This window comes from Aspergillus sclerotioniger (assembly GCF_003184525.1).
Source record: "Aspergillus sclerotioniger CBS 115572 chromosome Unknown BO94scaffold_9, whole genome shotgun sequence".
NCBI lineage: Eukaryota > Fungi > Ascomycota > Eurotiomycetes > Eurotiales > Aspergillaceae > Aspergillus > Aspergillus sclerotioniger.
The window spans coordinates 1,079,078-1,103,785 of NW_020290999.1; the positions used below are offsets into that span (position 1 = coordinate 1,079,078).

Here is a 24,708-nt window from a genome sequence, read left to right on the forward strand (position 1 = left end):
TTACCTGTGGGACCGGGCGTACCTGGTCTCATTGCGTATGACCTCCACCGTGATGCGATATGATCCAAGTTATCACCACAAAATGCTTGGCTGTGGGATTGGCCCGGCTTGGCGTAAGCAACGGGCATTAGCGCCCGCCGTGCAGAACCATAATTGGGTCCGAGGCTCGACCGAGGATTATCCCGGTGGCAATTGCAATTTTGAGGTATTTGCCAAGTCATAGTCGAATTATTCGAATCCTACTGGGGCAGACTTCCGTCCTAGGCTACAACTTTCTTTTTCATTATCTTGGCTTTGAATTCTGGAACAATTCCATTTAATATCGCTCCGCGCAGAGGCAAATGAACCATGGTGATTGAAATTGGCAGGCTGAGATGTAGAACAAATGTATCACGGGCACAGATATATTGAGAATCAGTATACGGATGATTAGCTATTACCTAGAAGCTGGATTCTTGTACTCGATTACAAGCATTTATAAATAGTTGGTAAAGAGGTCTATTCCCTCGCAGGAACATCCACAAAATATCCATACACTTAAAACTATAAACATGACAGCGTGAATAACTAGGTCTCTAGGTCTGGTCTACGTAGACGGAATAAGATCCGAAGCCTTAACACCTTTCGTGTAACAGACCACTATTCATTAGCCTGCCCCTCGATCCGGTCCATGGTACACCGTCTGATTCATAGGAGGGCTTGAAACCGCTGATGTGTTCGGCACCCTCGCCAAACTCTCCTTCGTCACACGTTCCCGACGACGACAACAAGCACAGAGGATAACAATCACCACGCCAAGGAGTAAGCCACCCCCTACTCCAGCCACTATTCCAATAACCAGAGAACGATGCCGATCGAACCACGACGATCCACCCGAACCACTATCCTGGCTATTCTGACAACGTCCTCCCTGGCATACCCCGCCCCGACACGGCATACCGTCCAAGACATCCCGACCCGTGTCCCTGCAATATGATCCCGATCCGTACTCAACCGAACAGTACAGCTGACACGACGCATCATCACACGAAGACACCGCCGTGCCAAGTCCGTTGAATGTATCCCGGCACTGGAGGTCCCGGCTTGTGCATTCGCCACTGGCGCAGAACAAGCTGGACGAGTTACCACAAGATTGCCCATCCGAGACATGTCGATCCGCTGGACAGTCGCTGTTCCGCCCCGTGCAGGTCTCCTGGATATCACAGGGTCCGGTACCAGGCCGGCAGATAGTGCTGGCATTGGCGAACTGGCACCCGGTGCAACATGGTCCGGCTGCGTCGTCACAGACAGCTCCCGTGGCGAATTGGCAGGTCTCGCCGTTGCAGCACGCATTGTCGTCGCAGTTGTCACCGCAGTCGCAGTCCTCGCCTGCCTCAACGATACCGTTCCCGCACTCGCCGGCCGTGATTGTTGTGGGTGCTGCATTCGGGCTGACGAGGCAATCGGTTCGAACCCGTTGGGATTCCATCAGGGAGCAGATATTGCCGATACTGCAGGGAGAGAAATCGGTTTGCTGGAGGGTGGAGGATGGGTTCATGATGTACTGGCCGTTTGCATCGCAGGTTGATCGGGAAAGGGGACAGCATTGTTCTGGTGAGGATGAGCAGGTAGTTGATTCGCAATCATGGATCGCCCCGAATATGTGTCCGGATTCGTGGCTGCGAGGGGTCAGATGGGATTTCGTGGCTGGAATGAAGGACTCACGCAAAAACCTGCCATTGATTCGAGGTTCGCACTACGACATTGGCACCTCTGTTTGGATTGCAGAGTTCTCCGACAAGGGACACACCCACCACGTTTCCAGTCGGGCAGTTGGTCATCAAGGTCCAGTAGGCATTTGTGGCATCTTGTGCACCTCTCCAGGTGCTGAACTGCTGTAGACGCCAGTCCAGATCCCCGGATGCACAGCCCACGTTCCACGGGGTGGCGTCGGAGCCGGTCTCAGGGCAGGTTTCATCGCTGATGGTGAGATTACGGATCCCAAGGGAGACATTAAATCGCCGTTCGAATACTTCCGAGGCCGCGTTGACCATGGATATCAGCTCCCGTCGTGTCTCCTCGGCGGAGTTGAACGCTGCTCGGAAGGAGCAATCTGCTGCGAGGCCGATCAATGCGACTCTCCTGGAGGTGGGACATCCGGCTGTGCTGCCGATGCTGTTAGTGAAGTCGTATCCTGATGAGAACTGGCGAGGAGATAAAATAGCTCGACTGTCTGCTATGAGGGATGTATCCCCATGTAGTGGATCTTGCTCGCTCGTTTCCTCGAACAGCATCATCTCTTTTTCTTGCCCTGAGGCAGTAGTATTCCTACCGGTAGGCGAGACCAACTTGACATGAAACTGCTGTTGGAAGAGGCTAAGTGATCCTTTGAACAAGGGATGACCCCCATCTTGAACCATATATACCCTTGCCCGGCCAGCCTTGTGATGTGTCTGGTTGGAATGCACCCAAACATCGCCCTTGAGAACCCTGGTTCGATCATCGTCAAGTGGATGCGCTCGTTGTACAGCTCCATTCCGATCAAGATACTGGATATGAGCATCTTGTGGCAGGATGTCGCTGTTCTGCTCCAACTGTAGCAGCACCCCCCCCTGGCCTTGTATCCGGAATGTCAGATTAAACCTGTCTGCATTTGTAATTCCCTGCAATGGTGTGTGAATAACGACATCTTCAAGACGGGACGTCCGGTGCACTGTCGGGGTATGTATGGAGTGGGCTTACCCATTAGCATAAACACAGTTATAAGCCTGGGGATGACTTACCGATAGCATTGTAAGCTAGAAGAGACACAACGCATACAACCGATAAAATATGGAAACGAATCTTCATCACGGTTGAATACACTTACTGGGATCAAATCCAACCCCCACAACTGAAGACATGATACCGATATATGTATGCACCTACTCTACACAACTCAGGACTTAACATCCGCACACTTCACTGCCACGACCCCAAGCCAAGCTATTCAGGCATCAGCATAACCTTCTTCTCGAAGCCCAGATGTGGACCGTATACCGGTCCAATCTAGATACCGAGAAGGAACCGGCACTTGTATGAGTCTATGCCCAGCACTAAAATACACCAATCAATGTCTTGCATAGCCTCGAATGACGTAGTGTTCTCTATTCTTTGACGCTCGCTACGATTGATTACGGTTTGTATGTGGACCGACAGGACATAAGCTGGCCAGACCATCCATTCAAAGCTGTCTGATAAGAAGATACTTTGACTAAACTTATCGTGTTGTCACGATTGGATAGCTACAGCCCATAACCCGGACATTTCGGCATTAGGACGTGTCTGGTTGATAGCCGAGACCGGTCATCCCGCCCCATAGTTTAGGCTTTGTTAGTGCCGAAGCTAATGCAACTTGCTTACGCCAAGCGGATCCACTTTGTTTACCCTGCTGTGGTATTGTGGCTTGACTTGGTGCATTTTACCATTCATGAGCGAGGAAGGACTGCTGCCTGGTGAACCCTGAACATGTACGAAGAGTTGCTGCGGAGTGGGCTAGCCAAGGTGATGAAACGTTCATGGCTATGGAAGGTCATGGAACTCGGACATGCCGTTACCTTCCTTTCTGTATCGAAACTATAATCCCATTAAACTCATTCGATACATCACTATATCTACTCAACAAACAACCCCTCCGACACCGGCGCAGACCACATCTGCTCCTCCTGAATCTCCCCAACAAGTTCATCCCCCGGATAATCATCCAAATCCAAATCCATATATCCTTTCTTCGCCCACTTCCGCGCCGCAACAAACAGCGAGTGTCCATTGATGGTAGTATCACTGAGAATCCTCAACAGACATTGTCCCGCATCCTCTGCCTCAGCAAACTGCACTCCAACACTAGTAACATGGTTGAAGGCCTCTTCGCTTAGGATATTCGTTTTGACGTACCTATCCCTTAGTTAACATATACCCCTCAGAACTATCAAAGAGGAATGCGTGCATACCACGGCGAAATAACATTAACCCTACTCCCATAATAATGCGTCGTCCGACGCAACGAATGCATGATCCCGCGCATCGCCCATTTACTAGCACTGTACTGCGGCCCGCGAGGACAGTCCAGGAAAGCAGCCCCAGAGCCGATGAGCACTAGACAGGTATCTTCCTGCTCAGGGGTAGGTGTTTGGCCGTTCTGACGGATGAAATAGTGTGCTGCTAGTTTGGCCGTGTATAACGGGCCGTGGATGTTCGTGTCGATGATACTCAGGTCTGGTTTCTTGGGCTCTTGCTCGTACTGGAATACTTCGTCGGGTCGGTGAATGCCTGCGTTGGCGACGACGTAGGATATCCGGCCGGTCGGGGAGAGGGATACGGCGGCTTGGAAGAGGCGGACTTGGTCGTCCCATGTGGTGGCGTTGCAGGGGATGAACTTTGTGCTTTGGCCGGGGTGGTTAGTTGGATGTAGTGGTTGGGGAAGGCGAGGGTGTACCCTGGGAGTTCGGCTTCTAGTTTTTGGCCTTTGTTGGTGTCGAGGTCGCCGATGCAGACGTTTAGTCTGTATGTTGGGTTAGCTGGGAGAGTGGTATGCAGGTTGGATGTGGGATTGTACCCGGCTGCTACGAGAGCTCGAACGTAGGCTTCACCGAGGCCATTGGCTCCTGGGTAGATATTAGATATACAGGCTATGGGAGGGTGTATTGGTAGCAGTACCTCCAGTCACGACGGCGGTCTTTCCCTTCAGGGAGCTGGAGTCGAAGTCTTGATCGCATGCCACAGGGCCAGTGTGGGTGTAGGGAGGCATGATGGTGCTGGGTAGGTTGGCAGGTATTCGAGTTGATTCTTGAGTTCTGAGCAGATGAATTGGTCTGAGCAGGAAAGGTGCAGATGGACAGTGCATTATAAAACATGAGCACGGTCTTCTATGATCCTGATGAGTGGGTCTGGTCCTTCCCTGGATTGGAATAAGCAACTTACATTAGCGCTCTACCAATCGCCAATCAAACTCAATTTAATCTCTTCTTCTTACAGGCTACATTAGCGCCTTTCAGTACAGCCATTAACAAATCCAATATGCACTAATCAAATCTCAATAACGATCGCCAACTCAACGGTCGATCGCCCCTCTTGGCCCGCCAAAAATTCGTCGACGCCAACAACTCCGGTGACCCTGCAAGTAACCAGTGCCACTTGCGCACAAACTCCTCTGTAGCCTCCCAATTCTGTGGATCCCATGACTCTCCCCAGACCAGCAGCGTTGCCCCTGTGTTATGAGTATCCCAAAACGCCATAAGATCACGACACAAGTCATCCTCATCCAGACTGTCTCCAGCCAGTATCATCAGATCCCGCATCCGGGGAAACGGAAAGAAGTCCAGCCACGGATGATGCGGCACCAGCCGTTGGATGACCGTGGGACGTAAGCTCGCCGGGATCCGCTCCTCGTCGTAGTTCCCCGGCAATGGGAGCGGAAGGTTAAAGATGGAGATCGCTTCGTCTGGCTTTGTCCACTCCGGGGTCATGCCGATGGCGCGGATATTCTCGTTGATGGCGCGGTGGACGTTCAGTCGGCGGAGGGTAATCAGGTGCTCGAGCTGGGGCGAGCCCAGCAGGAAGCTTTGATGGGCGATCGCCTCGAATTGGCGCCGGTATTGCGCGGCTCCAGGGGGAGTAAGGCGACAGTCCAGGTCGTTGTCTTCTGTGTCTGCGGCGTGGGAGAGTGGATAGGCAGCTCGCTGGACTACATCGGTTGACATGGATGGTGTTGTGGCTGTTGAGGGCTCTATCGCCAGTCTTGTGTTGGCGGCAGCCTTGCGTTTCATGCCTGTCGTGTCAGATTAGCACATGCTGATGGCTGGATGCACAAATCATACGGTAAGTTCGTTGGTTCAACCGGTTCTGCAGCTGTCTTCGTCGGTGTCGATCAGTTACCCCTGTCCAATCATCTTCGGCAGACCAGAGGTTCCCTTGCTGGGGCATGTGCGTCAGGGGAACGTGGGCGGGTAGATGATTCGCTGGGGAGGTCATCATGGCGTTGATGGTAGAGTTCAGAAGGCTGTGGAGGAACGACCGTTGCTATTAATGCAAGTTGCTTACGGCCAAGCCTGATTACGCGCTAGGGGTTCCACTGGACCCCTGCCATGGGTGGATTGGAATTGAGTCTGCGCCTCAGACAGGTGGCGTCCTTGAATTTGGGGCTAGATGGCGTACCTTGGTTTGTAAGTCGGATCCATGGATCGACCGTCATCTGCGTTGATTCCGATATCTCCGCCGATGATCATTCTCAGCCCTAATTTGGCCTGAGGCAGAAATAGTGGCGGGTTCAGTGGCTTGACTGCTAGCGGTGTGGCTGTCCACCCCACTCTTGATAAGGTGGGGGCTTATCGGTCACGCAGCGAGCCTCACCACAACAAATGATTTGATTCTATAGGGGCTTCACTCACTGTATGCATGCTACATGACTTAAAGAGCTATAACTGGACTTGCAAATATGTCAATAAATGGACAGAAGTGCACACAAACGATGTCAATCTTATGGAAAGTATATATATCCTTGCTGGACATCTAAAATCTCCTTCGCTTTGTCATTACCTCAACTTGCGATCAAACTAGTATCACTATTAGTATGTAAAAGATTCTGGAGGAAGGTGGGCAGCTCGTATGTGTTGGCTGCATGTTCTATTCCATTGCCACTGTTGTAGGTGACACCCCCACCTCAGTGAGTGGGGTACTCCCATTTACGACAAGCAGATAATATAAAACAGCAACCAATGCTTCAATCGTAGTAGTTGCAACTTCAATTCTGTGCTGCGAAAATTACATCCTCAATATCCTCTGTGAGCACCAAAAATCATCACCTCCACCAGTAAATTCCCCCACCACAGCCATGATCTCCAATATAAACTAACCCTAAATCCAGTGCCATCCACCGACACCGAAGAAATCACCGCCGTTCTACACGCTTACGGCGCCGCCCTCAAAACCCGAAACGTGGAGGAAGCAATGGCACTCTACACCCCCGACGGAGTCATCATGCCGCCGCATTTCTCAGCCAGTGCAGGCACCGAGGCTCTCCGTGAATCCTATACGCGGATTTTCGCCACAATCCAGCTCGTGATTGCTTTCCAGATTGAGGAAATTGTGGTCATGTCGCCGGAGTGGGCGTTCGCCAGGACGACGGCAGAGGGCACGAAAACAATTCTCGCTACGCAGGAGTCGGAACCACATGCGAATCAGGAACTTTTTATTCTGAAGAAGGAAGGGGGGAAGTGGTTGATTGCGAGATATGCTTTTTCGACTATGAAGCCTTTGGTGCAGAATGGGGTTCGGAGGAGCTGATCATGGTTGGGAATTTGCTTAGGTCGTATTTGTGTTTTTGCTGTTTAGAGACAAGGGATTATATGCAGAGGTGTGGACTTCTTTCCAGACTGTCAATATTTGGGCACTGTTTTGGTCCAGCATTGTCTGACTTACCCAAAAAATATATAACGATATCCATGCCATAGTAGTATAGTGGATGTTTCTAGTTTTCATATATTCGTACGGTTGCTTTTAAGACCTCTCATCTCAGGACATGACCATTCTTATTTTGTCAGAACGGAGCGTTCGTGGAATGTATAGAGAAACACCCCGGTCGTCTTCATTAATCTTCTCTATTATTTCTCCTGGAATATATACGCAAAAGTCAAGCAAAGTCTCCATAACCCCTGATGGTCTAGCTGGTTCATGGCGTCTGACTGTAATATCAATTGTAATCAGAAAGTCCCCGGTTCGATTCCGGGTCGGGGGATTATTTTTTCTTCTCGCTGTTGGTGCCCAACCCACTTTGTTTTTCCTCCCGCTAAAGGGAGCGGATCCACCGATCTAATCTAATCTCATCCATTCAATCCACGCGTCGCTCCGATTGGTGCGGAATCCGTTCCTTGTCCGCTGTTTGTGCCTTCATGCCTGATATCATGCCCTTGAGGAATTCCTGTTGCTAATGGCCTAGTATCATACGAAACCATTTGTTCCACTCAAGATATTGATATTTCTCCAATTACCTTGAGTCCAAGTTATCGCATCTATCTGGACAAGATCAACCTGGCCATCTCTCGCACCTGACTTTACTATATCGACCTCACCCACCCCAAACCACCCCCAAAACCTCATTCCCATTCCCTCTCCTCCCACTCACCCCCAAACAACCGCAACCCCACAGCCCCCACCGAAGCAACACACAACGCAAAATTCCTCAAACTTCTCATCACCCTTGGCCGCACCAAATCCTGCATATGCTGCCGAAACGCAGCCGGATCATTCGCCTTCGGAAACGGCACATCCGGAACCTCCTTCCCCAGAAACTATCCACAATTAGCCAGCCCTTCACACACAAACCACACACTTCCAAAGAGAATAAGTATGAACTGACTTACTTCACACAACCCCCCCACCCATCCTCAACATTCCACTCCAACAACCTCCCCTCCTCCTTAACCATCCCCCTAACCATCTCCCCATGTTCCATATACACCCTCTTCCCATTCCTCTCTAACCCCTCCCTCGTCGTCCTACCCCGAAATAACCCCGGATATCCAAATGTACAATATAACCTCCATAACCAATACATATCTGCTGTCCAAAGTCTCAGGAACCATAGGGACCATTGGTCTGCGCCTTCTTCGGCTAGGGTTTTGAGCGCGCTGCGGTGCCATGCGTCTACATCCTTTCTTGTATTGAGGATTATTTTGGCGTCAGGGTACGCGGTTATTATCTCAGGGTTGAATAACGCGGCCGCGGTATTGATTACGGCGTCGCAGTGGCCCAGGAGGGCGTCGAATTCGGTGGTGGTTATTTGGGTGGGTTTGTTATGGTGGGGATGGGGGTTGGAGTATTTTCGTTCTGCGAGACGCGCCCATTGTTCTGTGTAGGGTGGGTCGTCGAAGACTATGTCCCATCCGTGGTAGGTCGTGTAGCCTAGGTGGGTGAGGGCTAGGCTGAGGCTTTCGGTGCCGGAGCGGGGGAGTCCGACGCAGAGGATTTGGAGGGGTTTGGTGCGGCGGCGGGGTGGGGGGCGGGGGTAGCTGTAGAGGGTGGCTAGGAGGTTTGACGGCATTTTTGGTGAGTGAGTGCTAGATGTCTCCTGCTGAGAGGTTGATGGATGGATGGGAGGGATGAGGAAGGGGTTGTTTATGAGTTGGCCTGTCATGCCGGATGTGGAATGTGGGGATGTTAGGCGTCCCATTGACGTATCGATTTGAACTTTTTTTGTCTGAGGATTTTGGTGTTGGTTTTGGTGTGGGATGTTGGGAATTTGTGTTGTGATTTCCGGAATGCAGGGGTGTACTTATTTGGTGGCTTAAGGGATGCGCTATACAGGCGGATTGACTTGTTTGGAAAACGACCTTCAACCGAGGCATTGATCGATGTGAAATCTGTATTGACCTATTCCTGCTACCATCAATCAGAATGTATAGGATTCTTTTCTCGAATAGGAAGATGGACATAGAACGGTAAGCCCAGCATATGTCTAATTTTAGTCGGATTCGAGGTGTCAAATGTGGTCTGTTCCCCCGTATTAAGGTTCAATAGTTGAGAAGCTTGAACAGCCGGCCAATCCTCGACTCCCCCCAGCGCCAAAATATCACTAACTAAATCCTCGTTCTTTTCAAGAGCCACGAACCGTTCCCGCCATCCCCCGCCCGCTCGATATGTCAATCGAGCAGTAACTCGGCCGGCAGGGCCCATTCCAAAAGCCACACCTGGAGGTAATGGAGCAGCCGTTTGATACATCTGCACTAGGAGTTCCTTGATGACTTCGTCTAGAAGATCGGCATTCACGGTCGCGCTGAGGAACCCTTCCAGCGATCCCCAACGTCGGAGGAGATCGGTCGCTTGACAATGGATGAAGTAGTCCGGGGAGCCGCACGCTGCGATATACAAGGCTGGAGCGATGATGCTGTTTTCGGTGAATGTTGGAGGGTCGGCGTCGAACTTATTCATGGCATTTTCAACTGTTGCGAGCAGGGCCAGACGTTCATGCACGTGACCATTGGACGGCGGGTGAGCTGGGCTGTACAGCGCAATTTTAACCCCCAACAGCCCCGAAAGACAAATAATCCGGATTAGTTCCGCCTCGCGTTGTTCTTTGTTATTGGCTTGATTTCTTTCTTCCAGAGAGAAAGAGGTTGTGCCGTATGTGGCGAGGCAGAACATGTCGAACTGCTGCAGGAATCGCGTCATGTAAGAAAGAAGCCGCAGTTGCTGATGGTGAACAGTGGTGTGATTGGCTTGGAGTTCAGCATGGCTGGTCCTCATGCACATCGCGATAAATTCAAAGACGGTATGTTCAAGAGGGCTCCAGATCTGGCGTGCATGTTGGATGCTTCTGAATAAACCAAGATAGTTTTCGTATGGATATGTGTATATAAAGTCACTATCACAGCGCAAAGGGGTAACTGCAAAGTAGTACATCGACCCGGCCTGGAGGGATAGGAACGACTCCACGACACATTCGTCTACTGCACCCGACATGAGCTCTAGTCCTGATGGCAGTCGCTGAATGTTCATCGTTTCTAGTATCCGGATACCTCCTTGGAGATGTACGGCTGCCCGATCAAAGTTCCCACAACGTAACTCGGTCACGGTGAATAAGAGGCAGCAGACCAGAATCACTTCTTGCAGTTGGGGATCCTGCGACATGCGTCGCTTGGTGATGAGTGCAATTGACCGACCGGACTGTTCAAGGGCAAAGCGATACCAGATATTCCGCAGATCCTTCTTCTGTCCAGGCCGGGGAAGACGGCCTCGGATGTCATTGGCTTGGCTGACGGCACCGAGAGCGACGAGCGCATGGTATACCGCTGGCTCGGTGGACGACAGCCGGAGGATGAGTTTCTGCCAGAGTGGCGAGTCAAAAAAGCCCACCAGGTGTGGTAGAGATTGATGGTGGAAGAATGATAGACACCGTCGCTCATCCGAAGTCATGATCCACTGGGGATTGGTTGTGAGGGCGGCCCGGACGGAAACACCGGTGCCCACCTTTGAAACCGGCCTGTGCACATCGTATCCACATGCCCGCCCGGTGCTGGTGCAATTGTTACATGCCCCGGGGGATTCGTCACACTTGATCCGACGAGCCCTATGGAGCTGTCAGTCAGCTATCCCCCATATGGTGATCAATACTTACCGACAGGTACGACAACCTGTTCGCGATCTCGTACTTGGCTTTCTCTTCGTTTTTGAGAGTATAGTTCGCTTGGTCGTGGGTTGTGTTTGCATCGGCTTCATATTGAATCTGCATTGGGAGGGGAAAATGGCAGGGATGGCACGCATCGCAGTACTTTAAATATGTGTGGTGCAAGTTCCCCCGACCCCGGAGAAATCAGGCCAGGAGACAAGGGATCCTCTCAGCCAATCATGGTAGGAGGGTACGGTGCGCTAACCGATGGTTTGGGGCGGCGCATCAAAGCCGGGTTTAGGGCCATGCCGGCATGGCGCCGTCGCCGATCACAGCACCAAGTGACCAAAGGTTGACCGTTGAATGAGATTGAGGCTTAAAGATTCTGCGTTGCTGATGCATCAGTCAAGTACCGTAGAGGAATGGTTCTGTGGATCCCGCCTGCGGTCTAGGTGGGCTGGAATGAATGTTGGATAATGGGGAGGATCGCCTCGGACATTTTATCGGACCGATGATGAATAATCACCGAGAGAAATCCCCGTGCATCAGCGGTATTACTAATAGGAGCCTCTTTGATGCCGATGAGGCTCTCACATTGTCTTTATCATAGATTGCAAGTGCGGGACTTGCTCTGATCAGCGCGCTCTATATAAGTAGTACAAGAAAAGTAATACATACGACTGCGGGCATTTCAGCCACAGACAGCTCTAGCCTTGTCTAGTGTACTTGTGTCTGGATACCTAGTTCTGTGAATGGGAGAATGGTGTCTTTGTAGCCAGACGGTACAGACAAGGCGATATGAACAAAGTCTGTTAGAGAACAAAAGAGAAGTGGGCGGATGGTGAGCTTCCGAGTGGCTCGCAATGCCCTTTCCTTTCACGGTTAGCAACAGTTACCAGACCATGTGACTATAAGCCACGTGACAGCGTTCCACGTGACCACATCTGGCGACGCGAAAGAATCTCTTCATTCCGACGACGCGTCACTCCGTAGCCATTCCGACTCCACCCACTTCTATTCAGTCATTCACTCAACACCAAGGCTAGTATCATCAGCCCGCAGCTATTTCTGGTTTGGTTAGGGTCCCAGTTGCAAGGGGGTCAGAAATAAGTGCGAGGATGTCAGAGAATTCTGTTACGGACCCCTGCTAGTTAAAGCTACTAGTAAGGCAGACTCGTCAGGCAGAAGGCAACATCTGGACAGACAGCAACTCTTATCGAGTAGAATCCCTGATCTGAGTAACCGACACCCGGAATAGCTACGCATCACGTGACCACGGGTATATGGAATGGTATACGAACGGGTATATGGAATGGTATACAGTATATAGGAAGATATATAACTTAGTATATGAAGGATAGGATATATAAGGACACTCTTTCATGTACTTAGCTAGTTCTGTTCTTCGTGCTCAATAACACTGTCTTTAAGTAACCATAAGTTTGGAAGCTTAGTAACAATACTCGTCTGCACTTACTTATGGATAGCTGTGTGATATTATTCAGCCTTACTTCTCTTTCTTTGTTTACAACCAATCATTCCTAGATAGTCATCAGTCTGATATATCCTTAATTCAGTTTAAAGATATATATACCAGTGAAGCTAAGCTAACAGAAACAGGGAAGTGATCCTAGGATTTAACATATTGAGCACCAGTCAGCACGAGTGTTACTAGTTATAACCATCCATTATGTCAACAGTTTCAAACTCATTGTATATCCTGCAGCAACAGGGCCCGATAACATAAGAATTGATAGATATAGTTAATCAGTTATAAAAAAGCATCACTGTCTTAGAACAACAGAACCAGTTACTTAAAGATTGGTTAACAGTTAAGTCTGTCAAGGTCCGACTCCCAGAACTGTTTAACGGCAACTGAGCGAGGCTCAGGGTTTTCTTAACCCAGTTGGACTTGTATCTTAACATAAACAGAGAGAAGCTCAGAAACAAGGTTAATAAGATTCTTTTTATATCTATCTACCTGATCAGAACAGTATTCAATTAGTTTAAGCAATATATTCATAAGTACCAGGAAAAGTCAGTAAATAACTAAAATAATAAAATTAAGTGAATCTTTACTAGTTATACCAGATTTAAGGAATGTCTTGAACAAATATTTAGAGATATTAATACAGTATATAATATTAAATAAAAGCTATAATAACTTAAATAGATTAGATCAGTATCTAAGTATACTTCCGAATTCTTATAAGTTGTCAGTTACTTAGACTGGGATAAAGATACTTATATCATATAATTTAAAAAAGGATCTAAGATAGAGATCCAAGAAAAACTTATCTAGTAAAAATAATTAAACATATTGCTACAGATAATCATAATAATAATTAAGATCAATAACAAGTTATATAAATATAATACAAAATAAAAAGAAGGTTAATAGATCAGCAGGTCTATACCTTGATAAAATAACTAACAGAGTTATTAAATTAATAATAAAAGATCAGCACAGCCTAGAAGTCTAGAATACAAAGATCTTTACAGATTAAAGCTAATGGAGCTGGATACAGCACAGCATCAGACTCAATAAAACAGAGTATCTAAGAAAGAATTTAAATAATATAAAAAGGACTGCTTATACTTTAGTTGCAGTAAAGCAGATTATTAGTCAAGAGACTGCCAGCAAAAACAGTAACAGCCTTAAAAATAGTTAAGAACTATATACGAAGATTAAGACAGAGAAGTCTATAGTATTATCATTATTTAGTATAAAGTTTGGATAGAATCTGTAACGTGGATATCAGATAGTAAGAAACTATATATGATTTAGTATGGGTAACTATTAGTGCCAGAAAGCAATGCATATTAAGATTGGTTAAGATAACAGATTACTATGGATAAGCTAACAGTATCACCAGAATAATAAGATTATTAACTGTTTATATCTGTCAAACCCTAGGATCGCTTCTCTCTGTTCCTGTTAGCTTAGCTTCTGTTCCGATACGTACCTTTGAACTGAATCAAGGTAAGTCAGGTCGATGACTATCTAAAGAGAACTGGTCCTGAACAAGAGAAGAGAAGTAAGGCCAGATAGTGCCGCGCAGCTATCCGTAAGTAAGTGCGGACGAGTGTTGTCGCTAAGCTTTACCAAACGTATGGTTACTTAAAGACAGTGTTATTGAGCACGAAGAACAGAACTAGCTAAGTACATGAAAGAGTGTCCTTATATCCTATCCTTCGTCATGGCATCGCCATGATATGTCATGTTGCTGGTATGTTATGTCGTAGAGCTGCCATATCCTATCGTAGCGCTGACATGTTATAGCATGTCGGTGACATGTCTGTCGTGGTCACGTGTTGTATAACCGTCCCGGTTGTAGGTTACTCAGATCAGGATTCTACTCGATAAGAGTCCTTGCTTATCCGGACGTAGCCTTCTGCCTAATGAGTCCGCCTCATTAGTTCGCTCAGCTAGCAGGGGTCCGTAACAGCTCCCACGCCGGTAGGCAACGTAGGGTCACGTGACCCTCTTCCCTACACCGCTAGTTAGTCCATATAGATGGCCTACGAGGCCCCTAGCTAGATCATCATCCATCTCATTCTACACGGTTGAATCGCCTTAGTAGCCACTCCAACATTTTTTAATATTAAATTAACTTTCTTATATAAAAAGCTTATCCGGGATTAGAAAACTAATTAATATATATTCACTTTTTAATACTAAATCAGCTTTCCTATATAAAAAGCTTATTTAGTATTAAAACTTATTATATATAGAGCTAATCTAGTATTAAACTTAAAAATATCAGGTAACTGAGCTTATCTATTGAATTCTCTGAACATTGCCAAGCAGTTTTTCCAGCACCGGTCTGACACCCTTGCACTAATTTCTGACCCCCTCGCAGCTGTATCCCCGATTTGGTTCATCGCAAAATGTTACCCGAATTCTTGCAGAGTAGTTACAAATGCTACAAAGCAGACACCAACACATTTGAAACTTGGCTGCTGGAGACCGCCAATCAATGTGGCTATCAACCCACTCTCTCTGCTACCATTCCTCCCGCTAAAAAGGGTAAACGCAAGGATAAAAATGATGGCGCTGATGCAGCTCCACTTCAATATAGTGCGACCACCAAAGATCTGCAGAAGCTGGCCGAGGTGGTGTCCAATTCTGCCCTCGCCGTACCCAAGTCAGTTCTGACCATGGCGAAACGCGCCATCAAATTGAGAAAATCCGTCACTTCCTGGTTCTTGGGCTAGGGCGACTCGGCAAACAACAAGCGCCATGCTCATTTCATCACTGCGCTGGAGCAAATCTGCGAGACCCTGGAATGGAAGACCAATCAACCAGCCGCTAAGACACCATCGACTTTGGAGACTCAAAATGATGACACCGAGGCCGAGAAGTTTGTAAACCGATTTGCCGTTCTCACGGTGGAGGAGCCCCAGGATACTGCGCAAACTCAACCGACGCTCGTAGAATCGAAGAAGATCGTCAAGGTGACGGTTGATGAAGGGGACGAGAATGAGGTATCAGACCCATACCTGGGTCACTTGTTCTTCAAGACCCTCTGCTTACTTCAATATTTGAACAACATGCGACGGTTTATTTCCGTCACCTGGGCAGACTACCGCGATAAGAAGATCGACCTCATGAACGCCTCCGTCGTAACTGACAGTGCTTTGCAACTTGCCCAAGATCTTGTAAAGGAGGTGGAGGCGGACTGGCGCACTACCTTTCCGGGAAAGAGAGAAGAGGTTCAGAGGATGGTCTACAATCTCGCTGCTCTTACCCGCGGCACCTCTATGACCCTTCTTTTGAGATTGGCCTGCCATACAATAAGCATATGGCCGACATAGCAGACTATTGTTATGTCCCGATAATGGCTCTCCTCGACTCCTTTGCAGATGTTCTCCAGGACAACGAGCAACCAGTCTTCAAAAAGGGTTACTTCGGCACTTATGATCCTAAAGCGGACAGAGAACGGATGTCTGTGGGTCAGAAGTTCAACGAAGACAAAATCATCTTTCTTTCGATTTTGCCCGAGTTTTGCATGATCGACACGTTCGGTGTCCAGATGCCTACTCAGGACGCCATCACTCGAGGCCTTCTCGAGTATGTCAAGACCAAAAAGGTCACCTTGTGGCTTACCTTTGCCTCCCAGATCTTCCTCGACGTTCATCATGTCATGCGACGCAGTACCCAGGGTGCATTTGGAGACCTCCGGATGTCTGGACTTCGTATTCAGAAGATTATCAACGACTGCCAGGAACTGTCGAAAACATACCCTCAGCCAAAATTCTGGCCCAAAGAGGGTGACGAGGAGATCCAGCATATCAATTTCACCGTGGAGTCATGGATCATAAAGGATTTGTTTCAAGAGCTTCGCATCCACTCTGGAATGAACAGAACTGGCTCCCCTCCTGACAAGTATGCACTTCTCTCGCAGCACTCTATCCTCTGCGGCTTAATGCTGTTCATTCTCAACATTCGAATGCAATCTGTCGGCCAGAAGCTCGTCACTCAATGGTACGACGTCCAACAGCTGGCCTTCTTGCACAACCTCGTCATCAACTGTCCCACCCACAAAGACCTGAGATGGCCCGACATGGATGCTTTCATTAAAATCCACGGCGAGTCTCACATCTTCATTGGCTCCCGACCAAAGAACCCCAAGGAATCACTGAACCGGCTCGAGTTAGCCACCGGCATCTCATCCGCTGCCAATTTTGCCCGCGATTCCCGGAGCAAACGATTCCACAAACCCGACGGCAAGAATCCCCGTCTACTCACGCCCACCACTGCCGTCGCCAACTTATTCTTCGCCCAATATGTCAACGGTGCCAAAGATGGCGGAATTGGTGACATCGACAGCATCCTAGACGAGCTTTCACAGAAATCCAAGCTTGAAACATCCACCACGGAGGTCCAAAAAGCCAATCCGGAACTCACCATTACCCGGAAATGGACCAAAACCCACAACATCGACACCCTACAGCTTCTCGCCTTCCTCAAGACCAAGCTCTTCGAAGAAGAGCCCATCATCCTATACAACTACTTCGGCATGCACAAACGCTCCATCGAATTACTCCGCCTAATCCGCGACAAAGAACACCACAAATTCGTCCAATACTTCACATCCGCCTACATGCCCGATGATTCGTTCATATCCAACATCGTCCTTCTCATGCATCACGTCGCGCAAGGCTCCGCCCAAAATGCTGTTGATATGGGACATGCATCCCGCGGAGCCGAGGTCGTCAGTCGGATTGTCATGAGCGCTGGCGACGTGATGCGTGAATACTTGAAGAAGAATGGCGATGTCGCATGTAAAGAGCTGCGCGTGTTCTGTAAGAACAAGAAACCTATCCAGGATGATGTGGCGTATGATCAGGATCAATCGGATAAGCTGGTGTATTCTTGGCTTAATCTGGAGGATGTTCTCGGTCTGAAGGGTGTGGTGTCACTTATGACGGGGATTCCGATTGCTTAGATCCCTTGTACTATTTATGTCTACATGAGTGGGATAGCTGCTTTGTTTATGTGAATGATGATGATGGACTATGTAATGATAGAAAATATTATGTTAGAGGTTAATAATATGCTCTTTATATTAATCAAGATTTTACTTGTAACTTTGCGTTCATCTTATTATAAGTAACAGGAGATAACTTGAACCAACCAAGGATCCTGGAAAACTCAATACCGGTGCTTCTTTCATCCGTTCCCAACTACTCAACTTATCAAAAATATAAATCATGAACATTATGAGCGGAAATGAGACCACATTACTTCTTTTACAGTCAATGAGATCTTTTTACAAGGCTTACGAGGCTCGAGAAGCGTAGAGTGAATGGTTTGATGATATGGTAATCCTGGAATAATCCTAATAATTATTCTGATGCACCTGCTTATCGATGTTGAAGAATACAGCACTGTAGATAACTTCGTTGAGAAATCAACAAGACAAAACTCCAATACAAGAAAAACGCTCAATCACAATGAATCCTCCAAAGCTCTCAATCACAATCACTAGTATATACCGTCCGGGTATGAAGTATCGAGATATTATCATTAATAAGCACATCACCTACCTGCCAAGCAAACCGCTTACACACGATAATTATATGTCAGATCATCAATCTGGGGAATCAGACTAGCATTATCATTATGAATGGTCACATTGCAAGTGCTGAACTTAGTCTCGTTGACTGTCCAGGGCTGATGCTAGCACAGACAAGGCAGTCCGGATACCGGGTAAGGAATCACCAGTGGGAGATTGTATATCTTGGTATCCCAGAACCCGTCATTATCCATGCCCTATATCACCTTCTAAAGACGTTCAGTGGACCAAGGGGCGGGCAGGTGCCGGAAGAATAGACGGGAGCTGGTGAACAACGTGTATCCGTCGTCTTCGGGGGCGGTTGCTCGGCAGGTGAAGAACTGGTATTAGGGGATGTTTTGAACGCGATTGGTTTCGCCGGTCGTGGGGTCGGTTTTATATTCTAGTCGAAACATGCCGTCGAAGTGCATGGGCATGGCCTCGTTGGATTTGATGTTGTTGTTGTTCTTGTCTTGACGTTTGGAGTCTCGGACTTTGACGATGATGTCCTGGCTCCAGGCAGTGACTTTGCCTAGCTCGGCGGCTTTGTCTACGAATATGTCTTTGTTGTTGGTGTCGGAAAATCCACAGCAGATGACTGGGGACATGTGGCATGATAGTTGTCGGATCTTGCGCATGGGGAGGCTGCGGAGGGAAGGTGACTGGCTAGTATTACTGAATGGGCGGATGATGAGCCCACAGGGGTAGAGATGTTCGAATTGAATTTGTAGGCCGTTTTCGGCCTAGTTGAATAGCTCGGAGCGTTCTCTGTAACAGTAGGGCCGACCGTCTTTATATACGAGATCATGGGTGTCGCGGACCTGATTGACATGTGTAGCCCGGTAAAAGCTGTTGACACCTACTGCAACGCACGAATGCCAGGGTGTGTGACTAATGATGCCCTGCTTCTGTGGAATCAAGGGCACGGAGAGCTTGCGACCCTTGGCTGACTCGTGAATGGAGAGCTGAACGTAGTTGCCTCGCTGGGCCTGGATGGCCGCGGCGAACATCTGACCTTGAACAATCATACTTCGTGCGGTCTGCGCGATTTCGGTAGCTTGAGCCCGTTTGCTTTTAGATACCACCTTTTGGGCCAGATCTTTGGTAAGGAACTTAATGTATCCGCGATATGTTAGACAGATATTTATATCAGTCTTGATTGCGGCGTCTGGGGAGAAGGAGGGATCTCTGAAGTGGATGGTCAGCTCTCTTTAAAGGCACGGGGTATGAGCGAGATAGAATGCCTTGGCGGATTCAGGGTCTTGAGTGGAATATGGGTGATGGTCTAGGAGTTTGGCAAGTCGGATGAAGCGGATATGTTGGAGCTTTTGTTTAACAGCTATCTTTCAGAGTGTTTTGCCATACTTTCAGACAGTTTTATCGGATATGTTCATGAGGTCTGGAATCAGTCAGCTGGATGAGCCATGCTTATTTGATTCGGGCTGCATACTGTTGTATACTAATCCATTAGATGTGATGTGAACCTCAGCACCATGCTTATACACCCGGCTGATATTCAGGCACAGGCCATTGAGATGATGCAGGGCTAGTTCTTCTGCTAGGTCTGGAAGAACACCGAGGGTTTTGTCTTGATAATTGGGTGACTTGAATGGGAATGCAGGCAGAACCATGCGGATTGGCTCTTGCTTTTCAATGTACGACATGATTCTGGGCAAGAACGTCCGCATGTCTTCGGCCACGGTGCCCACGTCTTTACAGTTGACACTGTAGCTTTTAAGGATGTGCATGATGTTGAGAGCTGTTGCATGGAAAGGAAGTATGGCATCATCTGTTCCTGGACTGAATTAGGATTTATGTTGACCCGGTCTGTGTTACATATCTGGAGCGTCATTGTTTACTAGGTCGATGATACCAGAGATAGAAGTATTGTTAATAGGCCCATCTTGACCTGTCTGATAGTTAGACAGAGCCGACAAGTGATTGAAGGAGATAGCATTTGCAAGCATGTTAAAAAATTTGAATTAGATATAAGAATATATCTGTCTGTATATATCAAGATAGCATTGAATAAATGTTCGTTTCGCTGAACAGGATGTAGAACAACTCAGTAATCTCGGATTCTATGAAAATTCTTATAGCAGACTGACTACTTACTGTGTTTATTGAGGCCTGTATTGCCATCATGGAGTATAACACCTAATTGCTCGGCTAAAAGGACATGTCCCAGCCAAATTATCGCATCATTGGTTGATCTGACAGAGTATGATGTCTTTTCCGTAGGCTTTGAGCTGAGATCAAACCCCGTCCCTGGGGCCAATTACGTCCAGCATTAATAGCACTGATATCTTGGACCTCTGGAATCCCGAAGAATAAGTGGTCTGACTGCAGCTGAGAATTGAGAGCCATCATAACATCCTCGACTGGTGTGCGTATACTGAGTCTCAGGTTATCAATTATCCACGATCGTCCAGTGGTATTGATGCATCGGGATCTAGTCTGACTCTCATCAAGTTGTGCCCGGTTTTCGCAATGCATGGAGCCCGGAGTATCATCATCAGAACTTAGATTCTGAAATATTCAAATCCGGTTTGTAAAGGCTAGATATCACACGGAAGTCTGATGTAGCTGTTTTCTGGACACTGTCCTCCATTGCTTTTTTCAATGCTGCTGCCTCTATGGCTGGCTTTGATAAGAACATGTTAGTCAAGTCTCCACTACAGTGTACCATAAATGACTCCTCTAGAGCTGGGCTGGAATACAAATTGCAACTCCAACTCCGAGAAGGCATACACCACTAGCCACCCGGATTTGAAAGTGTGCTATCCATTTCGAGTCTCGTGTGACAACGGTTGGTCTTGATCTCTTGTGTGGACTTTCATTCTATAGCACCGGTTATACTGTATTGCCATGGAACTGCTGCCCTCATTTGGCTGTCTGGGGCTGGCAGGAGCGACCCTACTGTGGTGGTACTTCCATGTACCTAGTTTGATCCTACAAGGCATCCCTCAAATCCCTCTCTACATGTGTCTACTCTCCATCTGATGGAACCTAGGCCATCCAGAGGTCTACAATCGATGGATCTGACAGCCTTTGAAAAAGCATGACGCAGTTACAATCTGGTTTACCGGTTATTAGTATATCCTCGTGACACACCCTGATTTTCTGACCGATCTCTTCCGCAATGATGAGGTATATCCAAAACTAGGGATTAACATCCGCGCTCCTGGAGGCGTCCTCGGCACTTTTTCGGGCGACAACATCATCAACTCCGGCCATGCCAACTGGGCAACGTACACCTCCATCATGAAGCCAGGCATCGTGCAGCAGTTCGATCTCGGGCCTATTCAACAGAAAGCGAATCGACTGGCGGATCGGCTCATTCAAGCCCAGAAGGAGTCTGGGCATAACAAGGGGATCCTCGTCATGCCTTGGCTGGCTAGGCTGACCCAGGATGTGATGTCCTTATGTCTCTTTGGATATGATTTGCAGGTAGGCACACATTATCTCTGCTCATGTAGGAGTGATGACTAAAGCATCTTATACAGGCTATTAACGAGCCCGAGTGCCATATCTGGAATTGATGGGCGAGATTATTCCTGCCCTGTTCAACCGATGGTTCTTGTATTTCCCTGTTCTAGAACAAGTGGCAAAGCTGCTGCCCTCGCGCATACGGGCATTTCAGAAGATCAATGAATTTGATCGCTTCTTGGATGGTATTGTGGCAACGACTGCGGGGTCGGCCACTGAGAAATAATCCACGCTGGTGTCTTATTGTCTGAAGCAGGCTCTGGATACCGGGGTAATCAAACCTTCTCAGTATTGATCGAATCTCCGTATGATATTCATGGTGGGTCATGATAATACGGAATTCCTGCTCACGTCTGCGATGTGGGAACTGGGAAGGAGTCCGGTATGTTTTCTTTGTCTAGGACTAATTTGACGGGAAATCTCTCGCCCAGAACTGACCTGAGTTAAATAGATAGCGCAGGATCGTCTCCGCAGTGAGGTCCTCGACGCCACTCGGCTGAGTTCAAGTCCAGACGCGGTCCAAAACCTGCCCTACCTGACCTCGGTAATCTACGAGGTTCTTCGCCTCTATCCCCCTGTGGTGGAGATGATTAATCACACCTCTGCCCGGGCGGCCTATCTTGGTGGCAAGTTTCCCATCCAGCCTGGAACTAACATCGGGTGGAATGCCTACGGCGTGCATACCAACCCAGACCTCTGGGGGGCTGATGCGGGTGATTTCAACCCTGAGTGATGGGGTCTGACTAATAAAGATATTCAGGGCAATGTCTGTTGACGAACTATTCAGGGCTATTATATTCCTTTTGGCATGCATGCGCGTAAGTGCCTCGGTCAGGCGTTGGCTTTGTCAGAGGCCAAGGTGACTTTGTCGGAGCTGGTGAGGCGGATTAAGTGGATGAATGATCCTGCGTACAAGTTGCAGATTGGTGGGGTGAGTTGATTTTTGGTCCCTTGATCTGAAGGCTGTGTTAATTAGAGTTTTTGCTTTTAGCCGATGTTGACGTTTGTAATGGGGTTGAAGGTGATTGTGGAGGATTTGGGCGTGGAGGCTAAGGCGTAATCAGTATGGCTATTGGATGCGGCTAGAAGTACTTTATCCAGATGATGATGCCAGCTTGCAATGTATATGGTTAGAACAGGGTTGTGTGTCTGCTCTTTTCCCCTTCGGGAATTCATGATAGAATTATCTAACCAGATCAAAAGAGATACCTATTGGCTAATGGAACAATTTCAAGGTGAATAGGTTTTAATAATTCATAAATGCATGCATATCTAATAATAGAGATTCAATATCACCAGTGGATTGTGTTTAGTCACCACCTTCTTGAAATTAGGATGCCGAGTAGGGCAATGCTAATGCCACTCAGCCGCGCAAGATATCGGGACCCCTTTTTTACTGTATTGCAAATACCAAATCCTGCTGGTGTGATGCGGGGTTAAGAGAACCGGGATTTGATTATTGTATGTGACTGCTGTAGTGGGCTAGAATGTGTCGGATGAACCCAGATGTGGTTGATCTGATTGAGGTCATGTCCTGTTGTAAGCATCACACCAAATCCCGCCCGCATGATGTCTAAACCGGGATTTGACTTGTATCTGTAATATCTTATCCCATTAATAGCCCAGATCCCACCTAAATAAGGTTACGGGTCTGCTTCCCTGTTTCCACCCCCCAGACTCAACTATTGAATAGTTTCTTTTCACTCAACACGCCATCAAGGCAGTGTTCGCTCTGTGCCAGGGTTCGGAGTAATTTCATGCTGATGCAAATGCATCAGCTTAGTCCTGGTGCGGGGATGGGATCAGCGACGGGATCATCCTGAAAACAAGGATCGGCAGTGTTTGCCAAGGTCTGGGGACAATATGCTATGCAGTCCCGGGCCGACGGAGTAAGAGAATCCTCTAGAATAAGGGATCTAGCTTGTTCCCGGGGAACAGTCCACTCACTCTGCTCTTGGCTTATGTATAGAGAGGGGTACTCGACTCGTCTGAACATCCAGAACCCTAGAAGCACACTTTACTTCCATTACTCCATTACCACCCGAACATCACCATGACAATCACCACCCCACCCACCCACTTCGACGTGATCGTTGTCGGAGGCGGCAACGCAGCCCTCGTCTCGGCCCTCTCAGCCCATCAATCCGGCGCCCGAGTCGCCATCTTCGAAGCCGCTCCCCAGGCTGAACGCGGCGGAAACAGTCGATTCTCGTCAGGAATCTTCCGCATCCCGCATGATGGACTCACCTCCGTGACTCCTCTCCTCGATCCCATTTCCCTCGACGATGTGAAGTATTGTCGTATGGCTCCCTACACCGCGGAGACATACCGGGGAGATCTTCATCGCACGAGTAAAGGCCAGGGAGATCGGGAACAGATCGCCGTCATGTTGGAACAAGCCATGGATACGGTATCTTGGATGAAAGATACCCTCGGTGTGCGGTGGCAACTCCCACTAGGGAAGTTCTTTGATCGCGAGAATATCATCCGTGCACAGGGTGTGGTTGATCTCCCGCCCTGGGATACCATCATGGCTATTGGCGAGGGGACAGGACTTATGAAAGCCCTATGGGCCGCGGTCGAGCGTACCGATATCGCTATCTTCCACGCCAGTCCTGTATCCGATTTGATCCTCGACGGTGATAGCATCCGGGGCGTCCGGGTCCGTCAGCGCCAAGCCACGGTTAGCTTCCTAGCCGAGCAAGTCATCCTAGGCTGTGGCGGGTTCGAAGCCTCAGCTCGCCTACGTCGACAGTATCTAGGCGAGGGATGGGATCTGGTCTCCCTGCGAGGGAGCCGCTTCAACACGGGGACGTTGATGGAGAAGGCTGTTGCGGCGGGGGCCGGGGTAGCCGGTCACTTTGGTGGATGCCATGCCACGCCGCATGACTTGCATGCGCCTAAGGTGCTTTCTCCGGCGGATACCGATTCGATGAGTCGGTATAGTTTCCCCTACTCGGTAATGGTTAATGTCGAGGGGAGGCGGTTCCTCGACGAAGGCGAGAACCATTTCAGTCTGACGTATGCGAAGACAGGGGC

General features: G+C 48.5%; 10 protein-coding genes and 1 non-coding gene across 11 annotated transcripts; 5 read left to right on the plus strand and 6 right to left on the minus strand.

Annotated features, from left to right (window-relative positions):
- Positions 1 to 646: 646 nt before the first annotated feature.
- On the minus strand, positions 647 to 2,714 carry admA (ADAM family of metalloprotease ADM-A; the record flags this gene model as incomplete). The annotated part of the gene is made up of 2 exons (XM_025607988.1): positions 647 to 1,658; positions 1,705 to 2,714. Coding segments are annotated over 2 exons (2,022 nt in total), but the record flags the coding sequence as incomplete, so codon positions are not given.
- Positions 2,715 to 3,632: 918 nt separating this feature from the next.
- Positions 3,633 to 4,765, minus strand: BO94DRAFT_513965 (putative short chain dehydrogenase/reductase; the record flags this gene model as incomplete). The annotated part of the gene is made up of 5 exons (XM_025609865.1): positions 3,633 to 3,912; positions 3,969 to 4,400; positions 4,454 to 4,519; positions 4,574 to 4,622; positions 4,675 to 4,765. The coding sequence occupies 5 exons, from the start codon at positions 4,763 to 4,765 to the stop codon at positions 3,633 to 3,635; spliced, it is 918 nt and encodes a 305-aa protein (XP_025469373.1).
- Positions 4,766 to 4,963: 198 nt separating this feature from the next.
- Positions 4,964 to 5,990, minus strand: BO94DRAFT_623062 (DUF3425 domain-containing protein; the record flags this gene model as incomplete). Its single annotated transcript, XM_025617123.1, has 2 exons — positions 4,964 to 5,785; positions 5,835 to 5,990. Coding segments are annotated over 2 exons (902 nt in total), but the record flags the coding sequence as incomplete, so codon positions are not given.
- Positions 5,991 to 6,162: 172 nt separating this feature from the next.
- BO94DRAFT_555457 (YybH family protein) lies at positions 6,163 to 7,299 on the plus strand (the record flags this gene model as incomplete). Its single annotated transcript, XM_025613797.1, has 2 exons — positions 6,163 to 6,175; positions 6,881 to 7,299. 2 exons carry the CDS (start codon positions 6,163 to 6,165, stop codon positions 7,297 to 7,299), a joined length of 432 nt encoding a protein of 143 aa, XP_025469375.1.
- Positions 7,300 to 7,664: 365 nt separating this feature from the next.
- Positions 7,665 to 7,750, plus strand: BO94DRAFT_t123. Its single transcript has one exon. It is a non-coding gene; the product is annotated as a tRNA-Tyr (tRNA).
- A 358-nt stretch (positions 7,751 to 8,108) lies between these two features.
- On the minus strand, positions 8,109 to 9,055 carry BO94DRAFT_555458 (sulfotransferase family protein; the record flags this gene model as incomplete). Its single annotated transcript, XM_025613798.1, has 2 exons — positions 8,109 to 8,303; positions 8,381 to 9,055. The coding sequence occupies 2 exons, from the start codon at positions 9,053 to 9,055 to the stop codon at positions 8,109 to 8,111; spliced, it is 870 nt and encodes a 289-aa protein (XP_025469376.1).
- A 344-nt stretch (positions 9,056 to 9,399) lies between these two features.
- Positions 9,400 to 11,242, minus strand: BO94DRAFT_545009 (Zn(II)2Cys6 transcription factor; the record flags this gene model as incomplete). Its single annotated transcript, XM_025613212.1, has 2 exons — positions 9,400 to 11,088; positions 11,129 to 11,242. The coding sequence occupies 2 exons, from the start codon at positions 11,240 to 11,242 to the stop codon at positions 9,400 to 9,402; spliced, it is 1,803 nt and encodes a 600-aa protein (XP_025469377.1).
- Positions 11,243 to 15,010: 3,768 nt separating this feature from the next.
- On the plus strand, positions 15,011 to 17,571 carry BO94DRAFT_555459 (uncharacterized protein; the record flags this gene model as incomplete). The annotated part of the gene is made up of 3 exons (XM_025613799.1): positions 15,011 to 15,313; positions 15,338 to 15,847; positions 15,901 to 17,571. 3 exons carry the CDS (start codon positions 15,011 to 15,013, stop codon positions 17,569 to 17,571), a joined length of 2,484 nt encoding a protein of 827 aa, XP_025469378.1.
- Positions 17,572 to 18,097: 526 nt separating this feature from the next.
- xanB (isocyanide synthase xanB) lies at positions 18,098 to 20,147 on the minus strand (the record flags this gene model as incomplete). The annotated part of the gene is made up of 8 exons (XM_025613800.1): positions 18,098 to 18,168; positions 18,197 to 18,305; positions 18,333 to 18,398; positions 18,546 to 18,923; positions 18,981 to 19,387; positions 19,631 to 19,975; positions 20,003 to 20,007; positions 20,116 to 20,147. 8 exons carry the CDS (start codon positions 20,145 to 20,147, stop codon positions 18,098 to 18,100), a joined length of 1,413 nt encoding a protein of 470 aa, XP_025469379.1.
- A 901-nt stretch (positions 20,148 to 21,048) lies between these two features.
- BO94DRAFT_545012 (cytochrome P450) lies at positions 21,049 to 22,402 on the plus strand (the record flags this gene model as incomplete). The annotated part of the gene is made up of 3 exons (XM_025613213.1): positions 21,049 to 21,117; positions 21,277 to 21,630; positions 22,121 to 22,402. The coding sequence occupies 3 exons, from the start codon at positions 21,049 to 21,051 to the stop codon at positions 22,400 to 22,402; spliced, it is 705 nt and encodes a 234-aa protein (XP_025469380.1).
- Positions 22,403 to 23,679: 1,277 nt separating this feature from the next.
- Positions 23,680 to 24,708, plus strand: BO94DRAFT_398124 (FAD/NAD(P)-binding domain-containing protein; the record flags this gene model as incomplete). The annotated part of the gene is made up of 1 exon (XM_025607380.1): positions 23,680 to 24,708. A coding segment is annotated over exon 1 (986 nt), but the record flags the coding sequence as incomplete, so codon positions are not given.